Here is a 26,015-nt window from a genome sequence, read left to right on the forward strand (position 1 = left end):
ATCAGTATACCTAGTGGAATGAAAATTAAATTTCTAACATTTCTTATTAGTTTATTAGTTCTTTGTTTTTTTTTTTTTGATAAGAATGTGAATATTCATAAAGATGAAAGGTTTGAGGTTATACAAAAGTAGCCACCTATAGTTTTGTAACCTTGCCAAAAAAGAAATAAAAAACAAGGGTTACAAAAAGTTGTTAATACTAAATCAACAAAAGATTTTTATCTAGACCAAAGGGCCATGAGATTCCTGAATTGCTTCCGGCTTTCTTTAGCAGTAATGATATTGCAAATCTCCTTCTCTATGTCCGTGAAAACAGCATCAGGGGAGAGGTAGCACTGGTTGTGGAGGATATTGTTCCTGAGCTTCCAGATGTGGTACACCACAACTTGACACGCGAGCTTCCTAATGATTGGAGGGGTGTTGTCCGATTTGAGTCTTGTCCAGGCAATAAGGGCTGGCCAAGTGTGGAAGCCAATTTGACAAAGGCGAAGGCGAGACTGGAGTCTTTCCCATACCTGATCACTGAAAGAGCATGTTAAGAACAGGTGAGTGTGAGACTCGTCATATGTAGAACAGAGACAGCAGGTGGTAGGGGTGGGAATTCCCCAAGCCGCCAATCTGTCCCTGGTTGGCAACCGTTGGAGTTGTGCCACCCACATAGTGAATGCATGTTTAGGCGTAGCTCTTTTAAACCAGATCGAAGAGGCCCATGGTTTATTAGTTCTTTCTCTTCTCTTTTTTTTTTCTAACCACATTTCTCCTCTTATTTTAACTACAAAAATGCCACTAAACAAAAAAAATACTTCTCTTAAAAAAATTTAGAACATGATATATCATGATTTTTACGGTTTTTAACCATAATATAAATGTGCCTTTTGAGTTTTTTCATTTGTTTTCTAGGATGTTTTTGAGTCTTTACAGGTTTTCTAGGATTTTGGCATGAAAATAGCAAAATGGAACAATTAGAGGGATTTTAGAGCAATTCAGCTAAGAAAGAGACTTTGGAGCCGATCATAAGTGGTGGTGTCGGTCGACACCCCTGTTAGCCGCAAGAAGACCAAAGTTTTGAAAGTTTTACAAATCTGCCCCAAAGTTTTCTATATTTACATCATTAGTCTCTAGACGTGTTTTAGGACATATATATTTTTTTTAGGTTTTAGAAACGCTTAAGTTTTATTCTAGCAATTTTTATTTTCTGCAACCCTGTGAGATTTTGAGAGCTTTTGGGAGAGAGAGATCTGAACTCCTTCGAGATAAGAATTCCTGAACTCCTTCTTTGACTTTTAATTTCAATTGCTTATTATTCAAAAAAGATGATTTGTTCTTCATTGATTATGTCTGAGTAGTTTGCTTGTTACGGTCAGGGTTTTTTACAGGAATTTTATGATTTATTAGATCTAATTTTTAATTGCTTGAATCCTAATTTATTGATTGATTTAATATTTCATAATTTTCTGAGAAATTCCCTAGGTCTAGCTTTTTGATCCTCTGAATTTACAACATTTTTATTTAGTATTTTGCATTGCTTTCCTTAATTTAAATCAACTTGTTTAGCTTAATTATAAAACTTTATATTTTATTGTGTAGACTTGAGTCCTTATGGAATTCGACCCCTAAGTACTACAATTGATCTCTTAATTTGAGAGAGTAGCTCTAGGGTTTAATTTGAGCATATCAAATTTTGGCGTCGTTGTCAGGGACTCTTTGATCTACCATTAGATTTGAGTTTTTAATTTCGTCTAAATTTTTCTTTTTATTTGCAACTTACACGCTTTTGTTACTCTTCTCTTGTGTGTTTCAGGTATATGCCTAATAAGCCTATCACAAGGAGCAACAAAACTGGTCCAACTATGAAATTTTCAAACCAAGAGTTGGGGAAGTTAGAGCGTGAAAACCGAAAAGCAGCCAAATCTTTGAAGATGGTTCACCCAATCATTCTGAGAGCTGATGAGGCTGGTATTTTGAGGGATCAAGAGGGCCACTTGCGCAATGAACAGGGCCAAAAGATTGATGCAGAAGGCAATGTGATTGCTGAAGCTGTTATCGTCGACAAGCAAGACGATGGTGTCGATCGACGCCAACTGGGTGTCGATAGACACCCCCTTCTAGCAGACGGACGTGGAGCTGCAAACCACGTAAACAATCCGGTTCGAAGACAGGAGCACAACCGGGACTTGATCAGGACCATTGCAGACTTCAACAGAGCTGACCTGGTTTATCAGAACAATCTGCAATTGTTCCTCTTCCATTCCAAAGGAATGAATTTGAGCTGAAGCCTGCTTACTTTCAACTAGTTGGGCAGAGACCTTTCTCAAACCTGCCCAATGAGAAGCCTTTGGACCATATTGAGCACTTTGAGGATCTTGTGACCAGTATCAAGGCTAATGGAGTGACTGAGGATTACATATACTGCAAACTCTTTCCATCCTCACTTGCAGGAGAAGCATCTCAATGGCTAAAACAGTTACCAGTTGGATCTTTGACATCTTGGCAACATATTAAGGTGGATTTCCTTAATTATTTTTATGATAATGCTATATCTGATGAGTTGAGAGTGAAGCTGTCATCTTTCAAGCAAAGACCAGATGAAGCTTTCAAGGCAGCCTGAGTGAGATTCAAATCTTATCAAAGGGGCTGTCCACACCATGGTTTCTCAAGGGTGCAACTGCTAAGTATCTTCTTCAGAGGATGTGATTGGGAGTATCAGTTAGCCTTAGATACTGCAAGTCATGGGAATTTCAAAACAAGATTTCCAGAAGATGCTGAAGCTTTGATTGAGAATTTGGCTTCCAGCAATAGTACTAAGAGAGCTGATGCTTAAAGGAAGAGATTGCATGGAGGATTTGATTCAAGCCAGCTAGCTTCAGCCAATGCTAAGCTAGATTCAGTGCATAATCTACTTGTAGGTAAGAAGTCAGTCCAATTTGCTGCTGAAGTTGAGACATTTGAGCCAGATCTAGGGAATACAGAGGAGAATATCAACTATGTGTATAGAGCTGGGAATCAAGGTCAAAAAGTCGGTAATCAGCAAAGCAACAGACCTTAGAGTAGGAACTCTTCAGGCTACACTCCTAAGCCTGAATTTAGAAGCAACAACAAGGTAGCAACTTCACAAGGACTTATGGGAACTCTTCCTATCAGTCTCCACCTCCACAGACATCTTCTGAGAGTAGAATGGAGGTCATGCTTGAGCAGCTTCTTCAGGGTCATGAGCAGTTAACTGTGACTTTCAATGGAAAGATTGATAATATCTACAATGAGCTTAGTGAGAGGATTGATGCACTGAATGTTCATGTTAAGTCAAGTGGCACAGACTGTTGGGTCTGTTAAAAGGCAAGAGGGTTTTCTTCCTGGAAGAAATGAGTCAAACCCCAAGCATGCTTGCAACACTACAACAAATATGAACATTGATAACATTAGTGAAATGCTATAATACGTAATTCATAGCTTTTTCACAAACGCTATGTTAGGCCACTGTTATTGTAGATATCGCTCAGACGATAGCGTCGAATATGTATGCTATGGTAGAGTATTTTACAATAGCAGTAGCGAAATGTTATGTTATCGCGTTTTTCTATTTTTTTAAGATCATGTTATAAGTCATTTTACACGCTATGTTAGAAGCTTCTACCGTAGCTATATCATAGCACTAATCAAATGCTATAATATAATTTATTGTATCACAAAATTAATGCTATTTTATTTATTATTGTAATATTTTTTTTAAAATTTATTTAATTAGATTTATATTTTTACATTTCATAAAATAATCAACATACATAACATAAATTACATTAAGCAAAATAAGTCTTACATAACAAAGTGTCACCAAGTCTTAAACAAAATAAAACTAACATCAAAAAGAATAGAAACATTACTTGACATGTACATGTAACCCATCCAAGCCTTTCTTACTTGTAGCAAAGCCTCTCTTTTAGCTGCTCACTTAGCGTTTCTTGAAACATTCCAATGAACAGCTACTAGTTCACTTTGAATATATGAAAAAGATATGTTAGTTATCCTCTCCAAATGTATCTGCTCATATGAAACAAAAGAATCATGAGAAGCCACAATATGCCATTAACCCTATAAGCACATAGCAATCACATAGAGATAAATAAACTATAAATTGTAAGTGTTGCCTATACATGAGCAGAAACATACGAGACACAATTCAATATCAGAAATGAACATTATAATTGTTAACCTTTAAGGAACAATAAAGAGTAAGGAATTAATACCAAATCTTCATCATCAGTTTGGCTGTTCCCACCACTACGGTTCTCCCTCAAACCTTATTTTCTTCTTCTGGTTGTGCGCATCGTTGCTTTGCAAAGATCATAAGGCTTCTTTTAGCACCTCGTAGGAAGAGAAAATAATCTAATGTCAATCAAAAGCCTAAGCAAAAAGCATCTTACCTGAAATTTGAGCTGCAATTTCCCTATCCTGCTGGAGTTGTGCTGTGGCTTCAAGTCTAGATATATCTGATTGTTGTCAATACACAGTAAGAAAATGCAGATAGATCCATAACGGAGAAAAAAAAAACATGTAAAAACATCAAAACATCAAAACACCAAGGGTGGTGTCGGTCGACACCCCTGTTAGCCGCAAGAAGACCCAAGTTTTGGAAGTTTTACAAATCTGCCCCAAAGTTTTTCATATTTGCATCATTAGTCCCTAAACGTGTTTTATGACATATATATTGTTTTTAGGTTTTATAAATCCTTAAGTTTTATTATAGCAAGTTTTATTTTCTGCAATCCTGTGAGATTTTGAGAGCTTTTGGGAGAGAGAGATCTGAACTCATTCGAGAGAAGAATTCTTGAACTCATTCGAGAGAAGAATTCTTGAACTCCTTCTTTTACTTTTAATTTCAATTGCTTATTATTCAGAAAAGATGATTTGTTCTTCATTGATTATGTCTGAGTAGTTTGCTTGTTAGATTTAGGGTTTTTCACAGGGATTTTATGATTCATTAGATCTGATTTTTAATTGTTTGAATCCTAATTTATTGATTGATTTAATATTTCATAATTTCCTGAGAAATTCTCTAGGCTTAGCTTTTTGATCCTCTGAATTTACAACACTTTTATTTAATATTTTGCATTGCTTTTCTTAATTTAAATCAACTTGTTTAGCTTAATTATAATGCTCTATAATTTATTGTGTAGACTTGAGTCCTTGTGGAATTCGATCCCTAAGTACTACAATTGATCTCTTAATTTGAGAGAGTAGCTCTAGGGTTTAATTTGAGCATATCATAACACCAACACTATCATCCAGCGATATTATCCATGAATCGCTCAATGAATCTGTTTATCTGAGATCAACAACACAATTTAAAAGACAATATCGTAACATGTTTTATGATTTTAGTGTGTAATTATTTGTCTAGCTTGCTAAACAATTTGATATCAAGATAATTTGAATATTATGTGCTAAATGCATGTTTATCAATAAAAAGGGGATTTTCAAAAATACTTGTGTCTATGTCATTTTAAAAAATATATTTTTTTTTCAGGTTGTACATTTTCAAAAATACCCTTTTTATACATAAAATAACTAAATTCTTAACTTTAAACTCCAAATACTAAACCTTACCCCCCCCCCCCCCAAACTATATACTAAATGTAAAATAGAGAATCTAAACCTAAAAAAAAGAAATTTTAAAAATTAATTTAACATATTGTAATTGTGTAAAAGAGGGTGAAAATGAAATTGTTCAAAAAAATGGGTATTTTTGAAAAGCGATCTCCCAAAAATGATATTTTTAACAAATTCTCATAAAAAGAAAGTGTGAATTGTTTAGCACATATTAAATATCCGAATAATATTTGTATTAACATGGTTATTATGTAAGAAAAAAAAAAGCAAATTTGCGAGAGAATTGCAATTGTCCTCGTGTCCGTAGCAAATTACTTGTAAATCCATAGCAAAATTGTGAAGATATATACATTTCCCTCACAGGTCTTCATCGCAACGAAAGTCTTTTCTTGTAATATAACCACTTGTGTCTCATAAACCGCCACCATCACAAGTGAATCGCACAATTCACCAATTTGCTTCTCAGGCCAGCTACTATGATTTTTGTACAATTTTATTTTTATGTTGCCATTATTAATCTTGTGGTTTCATGTGACCAGAAAAATAACTTGCCACCTGAGAAAGAAAAGAAAGAAGAAAAACAAAATAAAACAGTCTAAAATATGTTGATGGTGAGTTTTCACACTGACAAATTGACAAGTGACAAATTGGTGTAACTAAATTAAAAAGTTATATGTGGGTACAAAATCTTTATTCTATAATTCACAAGAAATTGCATTTCTCTCCATTTGACATCTGTCATACCAATTTATGTACTTTCACTTTTTTATTACATCAAAATTACAACAACAAAAAAATTGAAAAAAAAAAACCAAATATCTATCCACTTTTTCCCTTCCTCCAAGATATATAATTCTCCCTTTCTCTCTTCAAGTAACTGACCATTACAAATTAAAAAAACTTCTCCCTCTTCTTCTAAGAGTACAAATTGATACTTAAAATGAATAAATTGAAAATATTAAGTTGAATAAAATTGGGTTGAATAATATCTCAAAAAATATGGACAAGTTAAACATTTTTGTTGTATAATTATTTTTTTTTTCAACTTTTAAGATGAATGGGGTTGAATAGTTTTTTTCAACATCTTCAATATTTTCAATGCAAATGGTGAAAATTGGTTGAATATTTTTTTTCAACCTCTTCATTCTCTTCAACTTGCAACCATTAGCACCCTAATTTATTTACTCGAGCTTCTCTATCGTAATGGTATGACCCAAAACACTCTACATATTCTCTTTCGTGTTTTTCTGTAGTATTTTTCACTTTCCCCAAATTAACTTTCACTTTCATCTAAGGAAAGACGTCATATTTCTCCTTCGGAACTATCATATCGTACTGAATCCACATCGAACTTTGATCTCTTTCTAGAGATCCTTCAAACTTAAGTGGTCCATCTATTTCTACCTGAATCCATACTTCTATTGCTATTTCCCCTTTGGATTAAAACTTCTCATCTAATTCTCCATAAATATGGTTTATACAGTTAACAATTGGTTTAATATTTGCTTAACCAACTAATAAATCCTATTAACCGAATTAAACCTTATTTCAATCCGATTTTAAAATTAAACCCATCAAACCGGATGAAGAAAGCATAAAATTTAATCCAAAAAACAGAAAATATTGCTTAAAAACAATTGAGATTATAACCTTTGCGTAATACTCATTAATCTCTTGTCACACCAAGATAGTCTTATCCTTTGGATTTTGAATTGAGGGCTTCAATTGTGTGGGTTATTAGATAGATGAAGATTGGGGAAAAACTTGTAGGTCTTGTGGTAATGATGTGATTTTAGCATAAAGTTTGCTGCTTAACTGTTTTGAGAAGAAGATGGGATCTGGACGGAGCAAATCATGTCATGGCTCATCTGTGGTGAGAGGAGATGATGATAACAACGTGGCTCAACCTCCTCCGTCGTCTTCTACTGGTGGTGAAGCGGCGAAGATCAAAGAGTCTTTTTTGTGGTATTCACTCTTCTTGTCTTGTTTCATCTTCTACTTCTCACGACAGTGACGATGATAATAATAATCACCAGGTCTGGTTTTTGTTTTGGTTTTAATGTAATTTCGATTGTTTTATGAAATTAGGTCAAAATCATGAGTCTTTTCTTCAGGTGTTTAATGGATGGATGAGGAATAGTCATGGAAGTGATTCACGACGTAGAATTGAATCAAGGAATCAAAGAGATGATTCAGATTGCTATGAGAATTGACAGATGAGAAGAAATCTGAAAACTTCCCAGAAAACAAAAATATGAAGACGAAAGACGTACGTAACATCCTTGTCAGATTATCCACAGATTGTCAAATCTCAATTGGAATGATTTTGGTTAATTACAATGATTTTCCAATGTAATTTTGTAGTTTTGAAATCTAAATTCACAAAATAGTTGTTTCTTTTAGTTTGAAGAACCGGGTGAAGAAAAATATGATGGACATATTTTTACGGGTCAGGTCAAATTTTTAATATTTATCTGGTTTAAAAAATTGGTTTCATACTGGATTGGTGCATCGGTTTGTTTAGTAAACCGTTTAAACCAAAAAAAATGGAAAAATAGCAATAGTAGTATGGATTCAGGTAGAAATAGGTGGACCACTTAAGTTCGAAGGAGCTCTAGAAAGAGGTCAAAGTTCGATATGGATCCAGTACGATATGATAGTTCCGAGGGGGAAATAGGACGTATTTCCTTCATCTAATAACCTTCTCCATGTTTCTCTTATTAAACAAGAATTTGAATTTGTAGTAATATATGACAACCTGTCCCGCGGATCCCACTAGCCTCCCGCTAGCTGCCCCAACAGACCGTCTGTGGATCCTGCTAGCTCCCGCTAGCCGTCTCAATGGATCCTAAACTGGCTTTGCAGGGCATCGATCCTAACCCATCACTGTGGATATCCAAATCCACCAGGCGTTCCTCGAACCCTGGTCCCCACCCTTTAACAATTTTCCCATAGGACAAGTTGCCACCAATTAACCTGCAAATTTTTTATTTTCTTTTTTTTCTCGGAACATTATTTCTATTTTATTTTACTAGTTAGAATTGATGAATTAATAACATGGAATCTAGCTATTCTGTAACTTTTTTTCTTTTCTCCCGGAGTTATTATTATCGATCTTTTTTTGACAATTAGAAAAAAAAAAAAAAAAAAAAGAAAAGAGAAGTCACATAGTAATGTAATAATTAAATATCGTCTGCCACCTTTCCATGAATAAATTTAAATAGATGATCAGTTTCCTCCTCGATTCGGTTTAGCTAGATCTCGTTAGTCTTTCAATAATTATATCATATCTTTTTTCAGTATCTTTTAATTGTTTAAAATTTAGTTAAGAAATCATTTTATGTAAAAGGTTGTTGGAAAAAGAGAGGATGTAGTTGATGTGAAAGAAAAATAAAAAAGAGAGAGAGCTGATGTCGGTTTAGTGTTGAAGGAAAAAAAAAATTAACGGAGATCAAGAAGAGGTCCTGATCATTGTACCTACTCTTTCCTCTCCAAACAAAAAGAGAGAGAACGAATATAAGAATGGCTTTCCAAAACCACGACTATCAAATCCCACCATTCTCTGGTCCTCCTCCTCCTCGTCGTAGATGGTGGTCACGGCCAATAGTGACTTTGCCGGCAAGTAATGATCGTAAAGCCACTTGCATGGAAACTACGGTCTGCATTTCACCTTGTTTCGGCTCAATATTCACCATCGTCGCTGTAATGGTATATATGTTATACTTCGTCGACAATGCTCAATGCGACGCCAAATTCGCCATCCAATCTATCGCCGTCTCGCCATCCTCTGCCACATGGCACGTTGATTTTCTTGTCAAGAACCCTAGCTCTAGGTATTCTCGCACCGTGTCCCAACAAATATTTTTGTATATTTAATTATTTTCCCCATACTTTTTGTTTTTCATAGATATGAATCTGATGCTTGAAGCAATGGTTTCTTCTGTCCATGGTCTTGCAGGTTTTCTATCTACTACGAAGGCGATGAAACTGCCGTGAGTCTCGGTTCCTTAAGCGCTGCCGTTTTAAATACTTATCACGAACGTAAGTCACCAAGTCACACGGCTTTCTCAGTGGATTTCGTTGCGGAGGGTAACCCAAACGACGTGGTTTCCGAACAACTAGATATCAAATTAAGGGCTAAGCATAAGAGTTTCGGAGACGACTATGATAACGCTGGTTATGTTGATATAATGTGTCATAATCTAACCCGAAGCCATGAGAACGTTGAGAAGATTCATTGTCAGTCTTCTTTCACAAAATTGAAGATTTTGTATGGAAATCGTTTTAATAGTTAGGCCTTTTTTGCTTCTGAGATTTTTTATCTTTACTTTTTCACCCCAAAAAAATAAAATCATGTTAATTGATTTCATTTAAGAATACTGAATACCAATTAAATGCATCGTCAATAAAGAGAAGTGTGTATTAAAACAAGATGTTGGATAATTATTTTGAGAGTTTTTTTTTTTTGGTGTGAATTATTTTGAGAGTTTGATAATCGTTTTTAACCTAAATAAAGATTAATAAATTATACTGTTTACATTATTCTATTAAACATACAGTATACAATCTTTGTAGAAAAATTATCCATTTAAGAGAAGGGCGATTCAACAGTTAATTCCAGGAATATAGATGACTTGTGTGTTTTCTCTGCTAATATAGTTCCTATTCTGCGGCGATGACTTTGTCACCGATGTGTAGCCTTAACCGATTGTGTAGGTTTTGCGAGTAAAGCTTGTCGTGCTATAATTTTGGATCGTTTCTAACTTTCTCTTTCTCGCAGTTTTTGTTTGTTTGGTTCTCCCATATAAGAAGTATTACTTTTTTAAAAATATAAAGGTTATATATCTGTAAACAATCGGAATGCTTAGTCAAACATTTGTTAAATCTCTCTTTTAATTTTTGTTCGTAAATTCTTGTTTTTATTTTAGTTTGTTTTGTTTTATTTAGAATAAGGTAAAGTACTAAGTGGAATAAAAGTTTTACTAATAAATTTATCATTATCTTTGAAAAATATTGCCGTGAAAAACTATATAACTGTAAACTTCAATAAAATTAAGAAATTAAGAAATGGTGTATATATTTAAGAAAAAAAATAAAGGTTAAGGCCTTGAATGGCTGTAGATTTTTAAAGTGTTTTTGGTTTTAGATTTTTCAAAAATCTACTTTAAAGCCAATCAAGATTATGCAAAAATTGGATTTCCTAAAAATTAGGGAATCCAGATTTTGTTGGTTTTTGGTAATTTTCAAAGAAAAACCAATATCTATGTTTTACTAGTTTTTCATTTTTAAGCGTGACTTGAATTATTTTTTCTATTTTTTTTTTAATAAATTTTTAACACAAAATCTAAAAACCATAAACCAAAATCTAAAATCTAAAAACTAGAAACTAGAATTCAAAAAACTACTTAAAAACTTGTAAACATTCATGGCCTAAATATAAAACAAAAGGTGATAAAAACTATAATTCCAGTGTATATATAAAACTTGTTATTTTCTTTCATTAAAGCGTGTTAAAACCTCCATAATGGCAAGATCTCAATGTACATCTTGTGGCCTCATTCACCAACCTGGCCAATGTGATCCCCAAACTTCAGCCACACCAGCAGACGTTACCTCGGAGGACATTATTCCACTTTGTTGTTGCACTTGTTACTTCTCTGTGATTGGTGCCTTCATCCTTCTTTGTCTTTTTTGTTTTCTTCTTTCACTGATTTCCATAAGAAAATGTTGTTACGTAGAGCTTTTTGCCAGTTCCGTTTCCGTCTTAAACGCAGACCCAAACGTTACAGCCGCTGATTGGACGATCGGTTTCGTCGCGAGGAGTCCAGTCACCGGCTGTAAAGTCTCTATCCAAACACTCAACTCGCGTCTGCTCCGACGCGGAGAAGTTGTCTCCAAATCATCATCTCCCTCGTTAGGTTATTTCGTCACCGGAGACAAAGCGGAAGCCGTTTTCGAGAAGGTGGTTATGTCGGGAGGTATCGGCGACGTGGTTTGGGATTCTCAGGTTGAGATTATGTTTGCGGTGAATACAAATGCTGACAATTTGAACGGTTTTTTGTTGGCGGCTTGTCCAACTATTCCGGTGAATATCACGACGTATCAGGCGGGGGAGGTCATGGGATCGTTGCTTGGAAATATGAGACGGTGCGATTATATATATCAGAAAAACTTGGCTTAATTCTCTCCGATCTTGTTATTCATTTTTGTTTTATTTTATTAGTTCGAAATGGGATGTTCTTGATTAAGCGTTTATACAGAATCTATAACCATTTTTTTTTCTTTTCTCCCAAAGTTATAATCATGTGGTTACACTGTTTTCATATTTGATGGTAAAGAAAATAGAGAAATCCAAACCATTTTTTGGTAAAAGTTATAAAAACTGTAATTAGCAGAAAACAAGAAGAGTTCCTAATTCAATAACTTAATGTTTTTGAAAGACAAATAACACATATAATCTTCTAATAACTGAGATTCAGATTCTGACACGAACGTGCATGATATCAAATCGTCCATATTCCTCTCCTAACATATACTTTTCCTCTTCTTCGCACTAAGTTAGTTTCAGATCTTTGAAGATTTGTGAACTATATTATCATGTATATCCTTCATTATGTTTTATTTTTGAAGATACCATTTTATAACATAATATTTATCCTTCATTATGTTGACTCCGAAAGGTATATAAAATCCGGCCGGTCTTGATTATAAAAAGGTATGTTAAAATAATAAAAAAAATAAAAATAAACAATATCCGGAAATATCATAACAACCTTCATCAACACAAAATTTTGAAGAACTGAAAAAAAAAGAGATAAAATCTTTCTTTCTTCTCCAAACCAACACACTCACACACACACGAAGGAGATATCAAAAATAAGAAGAGCTTCCCAAATCCCAAACCAATTATTACACGGTCTGTGCCCGAAATAGAAAAGGGATAACCAATGCCACCGACCTCCGCCTCTGCTCGTCGTCGTGCATGGTGGTCACGACCAATAGTGACTTTGCCGGCAACGTCTGGTGATCGTAATTGTACTTGCAAGGAAACTACGGTTTGCCTTACACCATGTTGCGGCGGTATCTTCACCTTCATTTCCGTAATGGCATTTCTCTCTTACCTCGTCGACAAAGGTCACTGCGACGCCAAATTCTCAATCCAATCCATCGCCGTCTCTCCCTCCTCCCTCTCGTGGCACGTCGATTTCCTCGTCAAAAACCCTAGGATCAGGTATCATATATAGTTTCATCTATATATAAACCCTATTTCATCTGCATATATATAAACCCTAGTTTCATCTATATATGTATGCATTTTTTCCCAAAACATTTTTGTCATATATGTTAGTCTGTCTATGGTCATATTCTAGCTATTCTATTTTATACGGAGGCGATGAAACTACCGTGAGGCTCGGCCCCTTACACGCTGCCGTTTTAAATACTTCTCACGCACGTAAGTCTCCAAGCCACACGGCTTTCTCAGTGGACTTCGCTGCCGAGGGCAATTCAACGGCCGTCGTTTTCGAACAGTTAGATATCAAATTAAAGGCGAATCATAAGGTTTACGTTGGTTATCCTGAACCTGGACATATTGATATAAGGTGTTATAATCTGACCCGAAACCATGAGAACGTGGAGAAGGTTCACTGTTATTCTTCATTCACACCATTGACCGAAGTTATAAGTTGATTAGGCAATCTACTTTTCCATCATCTTGTTATTTGTTGTTATGATCATTAAGACTTTTTTTCCATACAAATAATTGTGAAACTATTTTATTTCTTTTTAAGCGCCTCTCTAGCTAACCGATAAGAAAAAGGGGGAAAAAAATAATTAGATGATGACTCCTATATAATTATACTAGAAAGTAGCCCACGCGATGCGTGATTATGTATGCATTATTAACTTGAAATATAAAATGAAGGTTCTATTCAATTATATATGAAAAGTACAGATATAATTGTTAATATATGTCTTATAAAATAATATTCATAATACCACGGTTTAACTACAATTTATAATTTATATATGTTATGTAGTGTTTCATAGAAGTGTCATGAAAAAGAGGAAAGTTAAAGTACATATTACTAAATATTTTTGATTACAATATATTGTTGAAATTATTTAAACAGTATATTACTATAGTAATAAGAACATTACTTATAGCAAAGTCAATTATATATGGTATTTCGTTAAATAGTTAAGATAAATTATATATTTTTTTATATTTTTTTTGTTTTTGGAAATAAAAACTGTTAAATTGTCTAGAAAGAAAAATGTAAGTTCTTACTTAATTATTTTGATAGATAGTTTTATGGTTTCCTTTATATCAATTTTATTGTCATCATCTAAAAGTAATAGTTAACAAAAAAAATAGTTTATATATGATAAGTCAATTTTAAATTAATTTATTAAAACGATATCATAAAACAAATATCTTATATTATAAGTTTAAGATTACAATATATTGTTGAAATTATTTAAACAGTATATTACTATAGTAATAAGACCATTACTTATAGCAAAGTCAACTATATATAGTATTTTCATATAAAAGTTAAGATAAATTATATATATATTTTTTTTGTCAACCATTGGGCCACAACTGGCCGGCCCATTAGCCAAATTCCTACATTCGTAGGAGCCCGGACTCGATCCCGGGTGTGATGGTGTCTTCTACAAATGGACTTACCTCATGCCACTACACTAAGGTCACATCACATCAATTATATTTTTTATATATTTTTTTTTGTTTTTGGAAAATAAAAACTGTTAAATAGTCTAGAAAGAAAAATGTAAGTTCTTACTTAATTATTTTGATAGATAATTTTATGTTTTCCAATATATTAATTTTATTGTCATCATCTAAAAGTAATAGTTAACAAAAAAAAATAGTTTAATATATGATAAGTCAATTTTAAATTAATTTATTAAAACGATATCATAAAACAAATATCTTATACTATAAGTTTAACTAGTTTTATAAAAAATCATGAAAAGAAAAGTGTGTGAAATTTAATATTTTCTTTATTTTCTATATATTGTCTCTATTTCTCATTTTAATATAAATAGTATAATTAACAATAAATTAAATTTTGAAATTATTGTTTTCTGTTATATCATAGGGTGATAAAGCAATTATGTTAACAATCAAACTGTAACTTACAAATTACTATTAAATACAAATTTGAGTTTTGTCTTTAATACAATAAATATAATTATTGAATTATAATATGAGTTTTTTATATATTAGAAAATGTTTTATATTTTTAAATTAGTCTATCATAAATTAATTTGGTTTCATTTTTTACTTTGATATATTTTCTTAGTAAAAAAAATTGAAAAGCAAACTATACAACAATTATCTTTTTCAGTTTTTACTTTAAAAGTATGAAACCATTTTCTATTTTTATTTGGTTTCAATTTGTTTATATTTTTTAGTTGGATTGATTAGTATTTTTTTTTTTAAGTTCTATGGTGTATGATTTCATTATGAAATATATTAGATGCTAAAACAAAAAAATGGAAGGAATATATTTTTGTAACAATGTTGAAAAAAATTCAAAATCAAACTATACAGCAATTATCTTTTTTTTTTTAACAAACTATAGACCACATAAGATACAAAATAAAATAAAGCCAAATGTCACATTGTTAGGGAAAGTTTGAAAAACCTTCTCTTATTATATAAGATATAATAATATAATAATAACCTTCTCTTAATGGGTGCAAATGGTTGCACAATTGAAAAGGTTGAAGGAGTTGAAAAAAATTATTTAACCAAATTTCACCATTTGAATAGAAGAGGTTGAAGAAGTTGGAAATAATTATTCAACCCATTCAACCTAAAAAGTTGAAAAAATAAACTAATCCTACAGCAAAAATGTTCAACTTGTTCAACCACTATTTTGGAGATAAATGAGTTGAATATTATTCAGCCCAATTTTGTTTAACTTAAAATTTTCAACTCTTTCAATTTTAAGCAACCATTTGCTAAGACTTTTTTCCATAAAATTGTGAAACTATTTTATTTCTTTATGAGCGCGTCTCTAAGCTATAAGAAAAAGGAAAAACAAAACAAGACAACTCCATATTCATATCCTCGATTAGTTTCGATAAATACTGACAACTTAATTATGGAAAAAAAAAAAAATAGCGAGAACTTAGTTACCGCTTTTAACGAAATATGGGATTTCGTATAATCCTTAGTAGTTCCGATTTTTATAGTGTTAAAATAAAATAATAAAAACGAATTAAATATTCCTTTAACACTTTTTTTTAGCTTAAGTTAGATATTTTTTCATCAGGACGTGTGTTAAGATCTTGGGAAAACTTGCAAGATGGCAAATCCTCAATGTACCGCTTGTGGCGTCATTCACCAACGTGGTCAATGCCGTTATGACCTTCCCCGGCAGGAAATTACTCCAGCTATTTGCTGCGTTGTGTATTTGACGACCATTGGTGTATTGTTCTTTTTTATTCTCTTCGTTCTATTTTTTTACAATCTTGCCGACAAACAACAACTTTGTTACATAGAGCTTTTTGCCGATTCCGTCTCCGTCTCAAACGCAAACGTTTCAGCCGCTGATTGGAGGATCGGTGTTGTTGCGACGAGTCCAGTCATCCACCGTAAAATCTCTCTACATACACTCAAGTCGCGTTTACTCCGTGGCGATCAAGTTATCTCCAACTCATCATCATCTTCTTCATCGGAGTTTTTCGGAGAGTCTGTCAACGGAAACAAAGCAAACGTCGTTTTCGAGAAGGTGGTGATGCCGGAAGTTACTGGCGACGTGATTTGGGATTTTCGGGTTGAGATTTTGTCTGCAGTGAGCATTGATGTTAATCATGGGAACGGCTTTTTGATGGTGACTTGTCCCGATATCTCGGTGAAGTTCACGACGGATACGACCACGGGGAATGTGATGGGATCGTTGCTAGGAAATATAAGACGGTGTGATTATATTTGCCAGCATAAGTTGGCTTAATTCAATCCGATCATGATGAAGTCTATTTCTTGTATTTCTTGCATTATCTTTGTTTTATTGCTTGGATATAACGGAAGTTTCTTATAAATAAAATAAAAATTAATATGTGTTTTTTATTAGACTAGTTGTAGGATTAGTGTATGAGAAATAACCCTAATTTAACAGTAACAGAAAACAAATCAAAATTGTTGTATAGAAAATAATATAAAAAGAATTCTAAGAAGAGATCCTAATTCATGAACTTGTTAGAAAGATTGGTTGAATATTTCGAAAGACGATGAGTGACACTTAATCTTGTCATAACCGATATTGAGATTCTGACACTTGATATCATAATGTCCAATGAGATCATAATCCTTCTTCGCACGAAGTTTCAGTTCCAATGCGAAACCTCTAGGAGAAGAAGTTGCAACGACGTGGCTTTGATTACCTGCCGTGGCTAATTTTACCGAGAAACTCGTGTGGCGGCCACTCGGATCATCGTCATCCCAGCGAGAGGTGTTCAAAACGGCGGTGTTGAAGGAACCAAGCTTGGCTTGCACGTTATGGCCGTTGTAGGAGACACGACATCTCGATAATGAGCTGGGGTTTTCCACGAGGAATACGACGTGCCACCACGTGGCTGAAGCGTAGGGAGTAACGGAGATGGATTCCACGGAGAAGTTGACGTGGCAGTGAGAGTTGCTGAGGAAGATGGTGGTAATGGCAACGACGAGTACGATTGTGAACGTGGAGTACCACATGGGTTTTTCTATAGCTAATTTCTCATTTTTAGTGAGTTCTTTACGACGACGGAATAATGATTGTAACTGTGTCCACCACCGTGAAGGAGGAGGTGTTGTAAAATTAGAGGAGGAGGAGGACGGTGACGTTGGCAATCCGGTCACTATTTCCAGCGGCCTGTAACTGTAAGCCATTTTTTTTTTTGCTTTTGTTGGTATGGAATGAAGATAATGATTTTTTTAATATCTTTAATGATTAAATTATCGTTAGCAACATTTTCGATTGATTTTTGTTAGAAATCCTATTTTCTCTCTTTCTAATTGATTTTTAAGTTGTTGTGAGTGGATATGAAAGTTTGTTAGAGTTGAATAGGTAAAAATAGTTGAAAAAATAGAAAAAAAGACTTGGCAATTACGACTACAAATTGTTAGGATACGTGAATGGCTCATTGGGAAAACCTCCTTTGGTTTATTCATCACAAAGTTTTAGCTTAGTTAATGTTACATTACCTTAACTAATGTCTCTTTGTACTGCGTGTGGTCTCAGGAGTAGACACTGCCAATGCCTTCAGCAAGCTTCAAACGAAAACAGTGACAGTGACAATGCAAGCAGTGAGGGTGCAAACAGTGACAATGAAGAAAGTGCGTTTAAACTTACACCAGCTTCCTTCTGCGTTGTATACCTCATGTACGCTCTCGCATTTGCAGGCCTCTACTTCATCTTCTTTGTGCCAGTAATCTTTTTGTTTCCCATTTTAAATCCAAGATGTTACGTGGATGTCTTTGCTGAGTCATTCTCAGTTTCAAACCCCTCAAACGCAAATGCAACCGCTGATTGGAACGTCGGGTTTACAACAATGAGCCCAGGTAACACTTGTAAAGTCTCTCTCCATACAATGAAATCGCGTCTCATCCGCGGAGGCAAGCTAATCTCCGAGTCAGCCACTCCTGATTACTTCGGTTTGCTCGTAAGGGAAAAAATCAACGATGTACCGCTTCCTTATGCTGTTTTCAAAACGGTTGCAACCCCCCGCGACGGCTTGGTTTTGGATATCCGAGTGGAAGTTGTAACTAGCGTTAAGATAGACGGTGGGTCCCGTTATGAAGATGGTTTCTTGATCTTGACATGCGGCAATATACCGGTGAATTTCACGGCAGATCCGGCCGGAAATGTGAAGGGATCGTTGCTCGGATATATGAGGCCGTGTGAGTATAAATTCCAAGAGGAGTTCCCACTCGCATCTTTTTAGATTTTGACTTTTACGAGTCTTACGGTACTTTACGTTTAGTGAACTTTTGTTTTCTTCGTTTTTCAGGATAAGTTAGGATTATTAGAGTTTAATCACCAATAGCAGATTGTATCACTTAAAAACCATCTAATCTTTTTTTTTAGAAACTAAAACCTTTTGTTTTAAGTTCTATATTTTCAATACAAATTAACATATATCAAGAAAACTAAAAATACTATCGGAAGGGCCACACATTTTTTAGACCGTCATTTCCATTTGACCGGCCCATATACATCATAACGTGATACTCAAATTTATTTGTTTCTTGATTTCTTACTTAAAGAATTGTAGTATAAAGAAGATTCGTCGTCTCACATCCAAAAGTGCTTTTCGTGGTAATTATCACCAAAGAGCTGTTAAAAAGGAAAGACATTTATTTTGTTCAGAGTTGATAAGGACTAAAACCAGCCTTTTTCCGAATTTCGCATAAAGTTAAAAAGAAGCCCGTTGGTAAAAAAACAAAAAAAGTGTCAAGAGTCAAGACTATAGCTGTGCGATAGCTTAGCAATATGGTTACAAATAGAAATAAATTCATAATTACGATACATTTAACCACCAAGCTCCACTTACATAAATATCCCTCAAAACTCCCACTACTAACCTTCCAATATCTTTCACCCATCAAACAACACAAAACAACAAACAAATCTCTCTCTGCAAACCAAAAACACTAAACGCCACTACACGGTACAATGAAGGAGAGAGAGTGCGACCACCATGACGAATATGACGAGAGGAAGAGGAGACGCGTAATATGGGCGTTGCTAGGCCTAATCGTTGTGGCTGCGTTTGTGGTTTTCTTGGTCTGGGCTATACTTCACCCGCACGGACCGCGTTTCGTCCTCCAAGACGTAACCATTAACGACTTCAACGTCTCCCAGCCAAATTACCTCACTTCGAATCTTCAGGTTACTCTCTCTTCTCGCAACCCAAACGACAAGATCGGAATTTTCTATGACCGTCTAGACATCTATGCCTCATACCGGAACCAAGAGGTAGCGTTTTGCGTTTTATTGCTATTTTCTTGTTGATTTGTTTGATGCAATGCAATGTTTTTAAAACCGGACCGGTAAGTGAACCGGGAAAACTTCTGGGTCATGAGTCAATATGGTTTGACCGGGGTTAACCGAGTTCAATTGATTTTGATGATATTTTTATAAATAATAGGTATGGATATGTCTTCTATTTTTTTTCAATGATTACAACTATGATATAATTGGATATACTAAATAAAATAATTCAATAATCATAATGTTTTTAAAAAACCTTAAAAAGTAATAAATTCAAAGTGTAACAAACTCAAAGTATAACCCGTACTAGTAAAATATTTTAGAAATTCAAATCTAAAAGCAATAAAAAATAAGAGTGTTAACTAGAAATTCTAATATTGCTAATTTGCTAAGAAGAAAACTAGAAAAGGTAATTAATTAAATTAATTACACCCATTTTTACAAAAAAAAAAAAGTAGAACCCGGTTTTATCCGGTTTAATGGTTCACCGGTTTTTGGTTTTTTGGCGGGTTGATATGGTTTTTTTACCGGTTCAATTTTCTTTGGGTTTTGATATTAACCCAACCCAGATTTGTTGCCGGTTCGCGGGTTAACGTGGTTCGACCACCGGTCCGGTCAGGTTTTAAAAACATTGGTGCAATGTGTATGAATCAGCAAGTTTTAGTATGTTATAACGTTAAAACCACATAACATGATCCATCTTAACGTATGTCTTAAGAATATTTAAATATCATCAATTTGATTTCACAAATGTCTTTTTTGTTAAATTTTATATTTATCATCATTTTGGGTTCATCATAATAAACCTGCAATGTTGAAAAAGCAATACCACAAATATACATATTTGTCTACCACTTGCAGAATTAATCATTTTTTTTTCTTTTTTCTTTCTTGAAGAGTTATAATATATAAACAAGAATAGAATGCTCTAGAGCTAGCACTTACTGTTAAGGGATAATTTTTTTTTTTGGGTAGAAGCTATTAATCGAAAATTTAAAATACAAGAAGAAACAAAAAGGACCTATAAATCACATTTATAAGGTTTTTTTTTTGTTTTTGTTTTTTGTTATTTGTCTTCTAAGCGTTTACGTATTAATGTATTATTTAATTCTAAATTTATTTTTTCGTATTAATTAGGTGACGATTGCGAGGCTATTGCCGACAACGTATCAAGGACATCTGGAAGTTACGGTGTGGTCACCGGTTCTGATTGGCACCGCCGTTTCGGTGGCTCCTTACCTGTCTCCGGCACTGGACGAAGACCTAATGGCCGGGTTGGTGCTTCTCAACATCAAGATAGATGGTTGGGTTAGGTGGAAAGTGGGCTCGTGGGTCTCCTGCAGTTATCGCCTCCACGTTAATTGTCCGGCGTACATTAACGTGCCCCGCCAGTTAGTCGGCGGCGTTGGTCCGGCGATGAAGTACCAGCTTGTTCAGCGATGTGCTGTTGACGTATGAAGTACAAAAGCAAAGATATATATCTTCCAGGGGAATATAAATTTATACGGTAAAGGTTAAATAAATTAGAGCATTTTGTTGTCTATTAGTGTGGCTTGTTAATTACTTTTTTTCTAAAAGGTGTTAAAAAGAACAAGACGCTGATTAAGCTTTGTTTGCTTTTCACTAATCTCCAAGGTACTAAAGTACTAGAATTATCAGTAAGTTGACGTGCGTTCCTTTTAATCAAATTTCATTTTTCAGCATAGCTAGTATAGTATAATGTTCGAATTGAGAATGCATACTTTAAAATTAGACTAACGTAAGATAAATTTATTTGTGGTGACTTGGAAGGAGATCCTTTTTAATTAAACACCCACGTTAAATTGTAAATTTACATGAGTTTTAGCATATGATAATATATACTATAATAGTATAATTTAATCCATGAGTGTAATTAACAAGTTGACACTTGACGTTTTTAGTACTCTGCCGTCTGCACACGAAAATGCCAGAATTAGGGAAAACTTACAAGGGTGGGTTTATTTTCTAGTTGGATATGAGTCACATGACAACAACTATGTAGCAAAAATATAATTTAAAATTAGCAATCTAATAATGAGAAGCACTTGCTCTATCACTACCAAAAATAAAAACTTGCTATATTTATTAATTGTTAAACTTTTATGAAATTCGACCTTTAAAAAAAAAAAGATTACAATCCGACAACATGTACATATATTTTTAACATGTACAAATTGTAGAAAAAGATAGTTTTAGATTATGTTTCATGGGAACATAACAAAATCATATGTGTGTACACAGTTCACTTTGTACTATCAGTTCCTTTTGATGTTATTGGTTTGTTGGGTACTGAATTTTAGTTTCAAAGATTTTTTGTCGTGTAAGTACTTGAATGCGGACTTCCAGAGTAAATTTATTCCTTTACACCCAAATTGTCTTCTTGTAGGTTCAGCTTTAAATATGGTTATCCTAGTTTCTATTCTAATTCGTAGACATTATTAATTTGGCTGGTTAGTTTTCTACTTTCTTATATATCTACGGCATGAGCTTTATAAGTCTGATTGGTTAGAACTTTAAAGACTTCAACTAATTTTAGAAACTAATCAAAATCGATTATGACATCTTAGAAACTCCAAACAGCTAAAAAATGGTCTTATTAGTTACGATTATTTCAGAAATTAGTTTTTTTTTTTTAAATCTAGCTAATTAAAATAATGATATTGTATTATATATTTTCAAAGCCAGTTGGCTGAAAACTCATGCTTGGTGTGATTTGTACGAGGACTAGCAGTATTCTGAATCAAAACAAGAAGAAGATACATACTATATATTATATAATATATGGTATATGATATGGACACTCGAAAAACTCTACCAAAGAAATCCCATGAAATAAATAGATGATTCGTAGTTATGAGATGACTTAGTCTAATGCATGTGAGTTGTGAAATCATCGTCATGTTGGTGACATTTGCACGCCTTACGGTGTTATGTAGCATGAAGCACAATAATCTGAGATATTGCATATCTTCATGTTTGGTGACTTCATTTTTTTGGAAAACTTGATAACGTGAGAGAAAAGAATTAAAAAACTACTTTTATGAATTTGTAACTTTTGTGATTTTTAGAAAACTTGATAACTTTTGTAATTATAATTAAAAAAAAAAAAAAAACTTTTGTGATTTTTATAAAAAGTTTCGTTTACAGATTCTTAAAGCCAAAAAAAAAAAAGGGAGTAGAAAAGAAAAATTGAGAACTACTTTAGCGAATATTCGTCAACAAACTTTGTTACTTGCCTGCCGCGTGCAATGACGTTGCAAACTAAACCCACACTTGTAGTCTTGTAGTAGAGAGAGTGTAGGTAACTTTCTTTGAGCATACAGTTGCTATGTTTCCCACATTTAAATTATAACATCTGGACCTGAAAGCTAAGGTTCTTATGATCAACATAAATGAACAAGATTAGCTAATGATGCTGATCTCATTTTTAGTGGTCCTAAAGGTTAAGTACTTGTATAGCTTCTGACTTCTGTAGAACTTCTAAGTCATTTTTTGTAGACGTGTTATTTGATCACAATAATAATATATAACTCATGCTTTTGTATCCGAAAATTGTAAAGTTTGCACACTTTTACTATTCGTTGATTATTTGATTGATGTAAATCTAGTTTGGTCTGTTGAAAGGTTTTAATGGTCCTAAAGCTAAGTACTTCATCTACTATTATCTTGTCTAATCATTCAAATTAGATCCGATTGTCTGCATTCAGATAACAAATGTTCTTATTGTTGCCTTGGTCCTATGATTTGGCATCCCTAGGTTTTCGAGGTTCCACAAAAAAAGTGACAATACAATTTTGTGATTTGGTAGGAACAAGAGAAAAAAAAAAAAAAAAAGCCTGAAAACTGCTGGGCTTTTATGTTACTGGGCTTAACCCATGAAATGACTAGAATTTTGTGTAAAAGCCCGTACTTCTGAGCCCAAACATACGACGTCGTTTAAACCTTGAACTGGAGAAGAGTTCTCGCTTCTGATAGTGTATGTCTGGTCAGAAATTATTCAGCTCACAATATCGATTTCTGATGTTTTGTCTCTCTGATTGAAAGGTAAAATCTTTAGATTTTTGTGTTTCGTTCCCAAGGCTATTTGGTTTTGATGATGTTCAAGCTACCGCTTTTTCATTTTTTTTTCTTTTCTGGCTAGGTTTTTTAGTGATAGAAATTGAAGTAAAATCTCCGATTTCCTCAATTGTTCGGAAGTTTTGAAAAAAAAAAAAAAAAAAAACTCTAGTTTCCATATATGTGATTCAGAAGAGAGGGGAATTTCACTAAAACGAAAACTTTTTGATCATCCTGTATCCTTAGTTACTAGATATTATCATCCTGATGAAGATTTGACTTGTATTGGTTTGGTGGTGGTGGTTCATAGATGTCTCATGTTGTGCATTTCATTTGCTTGAGGTTCATTGTAAAATGGATTCTGATATATAAATATGTATAGAGTTTGGTCAGTTAATAAAAAAAAGGTTTTGATGGTCCTAAAGCTAACTACTTATACAGCAGCAGCTACTTTAGAAGCTTTTCAGTCTCTCCCTTTTAGATATCTTCATGACTCTGTTGATTTTGTTAAACCCCAAATGCTTTATACATTGTGGCAAAGTCATCTTGCTGAACTATATATGGCTTTATTTTCTTTGCGGGTTTTGGACAATATGATATTCAATGTATCAATACGCTATAATGCAGGTGTTATCGGTTCTAATTCAAGATGGGTAACAAAGCTACAACTGTGAAAGAAGAACGGGAAGTGATCCACTTGAAGGTTGTACCTCCATTGGACAAAGTTTTTCTGCGCTGGCTTGCCAGAGATCTCCAGAGAGTTCATGGATTCAAACCGAGTAACAACACTCGTGCGATCACGCCTCCGGATAGCTACATTGGGTTCATGCGTTTAAATGGATCCCTTGATGTGGATTTAGATGACCCTGCTCTTGCCCATTTGTTCAAGTGAAAAAGGTTCTTTTGGTGTCTGTTTGTTTTGTATGAAGCTTTCAATGTCTTTGTATCCCATCTACCTTTTGATTACTCCATACATAAGCTTTTTGTATTGAAAACTCGTCTATAGATATTATCTTATCTAACAGCATAGCATTCAGATGAGATCCGAGTGTCTGCATTCAGATGACACATGTTTTCTATTGTCTTGGTCCTATGATTTGGAATCCCTAGGTTTTCCAGGTTCCACAAAAAAAAATTGTTAATTTGATGAGACACTCATGAGCGTTACAGTTCTCTTCATTAATATATCCTTACCAATTTACCAAATTCCAACAAAAACAACTCCAAAATCTGATATCCCTATATAATAAAACGGAAGTATACGACATTTTTTTTTGTAAACTATATAATAGATATATTTATGATTTTTTGGTTATAAACTTGTGACATAGGTGTATCATAATATACGGGTTATTCTGATTTTTGGTAAGTAAGGATAGTATGAATTTACTTAATTATAGTAATATATAAATCAATTATAGGTAACATTTAAAAGATAAGAAAATCTCTCAACCTAATTAAAACAAAAATATGTGATTCTTCTTTCACATTTATTTTATTTTTTATTTTAATTTTTTATCTAATATATTTAGTTAATAAAATTTATGATTTTTTCTGCATATGATATAATTTAAATTTTTTAAAACAGACATACATTGCTCAACTGATGAATCAAAAAAAATATACAAAATACCCTACATCACCTAAGAAAACTAAGCAAAGATTAAAAGTCATATTTATAAAAAATAGACCAAAATGATTTTGAATACGAATGAGCAGAAACCTTGATTTATCAGACATTGAAATTAAAAAATTTATGCATTTTATTATGGTTCTTTATTTTAAAGAATTTCAAATTTTAATAACTTTAAAAATTTAAATGTATAACTTTTTTAAAATTTTAAAGATTATTAATATTTCAATTATTAAAACATTTATCTTTTTATAAAATGTTTAAGATATGAATAATATTTAAACTTTATAAGAAGTTCAAATATTATAAGTATTTCAATTTCTAAAATAATAAAATTTATTTAAACATTTTAAATTTTAATAATATATACGAATTAAAATATCACATGACGGGTTATATGGCAGGACTGTTTGAGCTGATATTAATAGAAAATTAAAATGTCATTAATTCGGTGCTACATGGGTAAAATATCATCTCATTATTTTGTGAACTTTTTAAAAAGTTTAAAGATTATTAATATTTCAATTATTAAAACATTTAATTTTTATAACTGTTTAAGATATTATTAATATTTAAACTTTATAAGAAGTTCAAATATTATAAGTAGTTCAATTTCTAAAAAAAAAACTTTATTAAAACATTTTAAATTTTAAAAATATATTTAGATTTTTATGAAGTTTTTTCTGCGGTGT

The 26,015-nt window shown here is 33.2% G+C and overlaps 8 protein-coding genes across 8 annotated transcripts; 6 read left to right on the plus strand and 2 right to left on the minus strand.

The window, feature by feature from the left end:
• Window positions 1–218: 218 nt before the first annotated feature.
• On the minus strand, window positions 219–659 carry LOC147939743 (uncharacterized). Its single transcript, XM_087461013.1, has one exon. The coding sequence runs from the start codon at window positions 657–659 to the stop codon at window positions 219–221; it is 441 nt and encodes a 146-aa protein (XP_087317139.1).
• Window positions 660–8,987: 8,328 nt separating this feature from the next.
• LOC104709272 (uncharacterized) lies at window positions 8,988–11,848 on the plus strand. The gene is made up of 3 exons (XM_087463424.1): window positions 8,988–9,437; window positions 9,563–9,885; window positions 11,343–11,848. Exons 1-3 carry the CDS (start codon window positions 9,127–9,129, stop codon window positions 11,783–11,785), a joined length of 1,077 nt encoding a protein of 358 aa, XP_087319550.1. The 5' UTR covers window positions 8,988–9,126; the 3' UTR covers window positions 11,786–11,848.
• A 567-nt stretch (window positions 11,849–12,415) lies between these two features.
• LOC104709273 (uncharacterized) lies at window positions 12,416–13,437 on the plus strand. The gene is made up of 2 exons (XM_010425915.3): window positions 12,416–12,835; window positions 12,975–13,437. Exons 1-2 carry the CDS (start codon window positions 12,552–12,554, stop codon window positions 13,291–13,293), a joined length of 603 nt encoding a protein of 200 aa, XP_010424217.1. The 5' UTR covers window positions 12,416–12,551; the 3' UTR covers window positions 13,294–13,437.
• A 2,495-nt stretch (window positions 13,438–15,932) lies between these two features.
• On the plus strand, window positions 15,933–16,703 carry LOC104706506 (uncharacterized). The gene has a single exon (XM_010422705.3). The coding sequence runs from the start codon at window positions 15,945–15,947 to the stop codon at window positions 16,590–16,592; it is 648 nt and encodes a 215-aa protein (XP_010421007.1). The 5' UTR covers window positions 15,933–15,944; the 3' UTR covers window positions 16,593–16,703.
• A 54-nt stretch (window positions 16,704–16,757) lies between these two features.
• LOC147939744 (uncharacterized) lies at window positions 16,758–17,576 on the minus strand. The gene has a single exon (XM_087463272.1). The coding sequence runs from the start codon at window positions 17,507–17,509 to the stop codon at window positions 16,838–16,840; it is 672 nt and encodes a 223-aa protein (XP_087319398.1). The 5' UTR covers window positions 17,510–17,576; the 3' UTR covers window positions 16,758–16,837.
• A 139-nt stretch (window positions 17,577–17,715) lies between these two features.
• On the plus strand, window positions 17,716–18,716 carry LOC104706507 (uncharacterized). The gene has a single exon (XM_019229222.2). The coding sequence runs from the start codon at window positions 17,833–17,835 to the stop codon at window positions 18,562–18,564; it is 732 nt and encodes a 243-aa protein (XP_019084767.1). The 5' UTR covers window positions 17,716–17,832; the 3' UTR covers window positions 18,565–18,716.
• A 402-nt stretch (window positions 18,717–19,118) lies between these two features.
• LOC104706508 (NDR1/HIN1-like protein 1) lies at window positions 19,119–21,275 on the plus strand. Its single transcript, XM_010422707.3, has 2 exons — window positions 19,119–19,598; window positions 20,751–21,275. Exons 1-2 carry the CDS (start codon window positions 19,296–19,298, stop codon window positions 21,069–21,071), a joined length of 624 nt encoding a protein of 207 aa, XP_010421009.1. The 5' UTR covers window positions 19,119–19,295; the 3' UTR covers window positions 21,072–21,275.
• A 2,270-nt stretch (window positions 21,276–23,545) lies between these two features.
• On the plus strand, window positions 23,546–24,731 carry LOC104706509 (uncharacterized). Its single transcript, XM_019229225.2, has 2 exons — window positions 23,546–23,678; window positions 24,318–24,731. The coding sequence occupies exon 2, from the start codon at window positions 24,340–24,342 to the stop codon at window positions 24,580–24,582; it is 243 nt and encodes an 80-aa protein (XP_019084770.1). The 5' UTR covers window positions 23,546–23,678; window positions 24,318–24,339; the 3' UTR covers window positions 24,583–24,731.
• The last annotated feature ends 1,284 nt before the right edge of the window (window positions 24,732–26,015 follow it).

The sequence above is a fragment of the Camelina sativa genome, chromosome 8 (assembly GCF_030686135.1).
Source record: "Camelina sativa cultivar CO46 ecotype springtype chromosome 8, ASM3068613v1".
Lineage (NCBI taxonomy): Eukaryota > Viridiplantae > Streptophyta > Magnoliopsida > Brassicales > Brassicaceae > Camelina > Camelina sativa.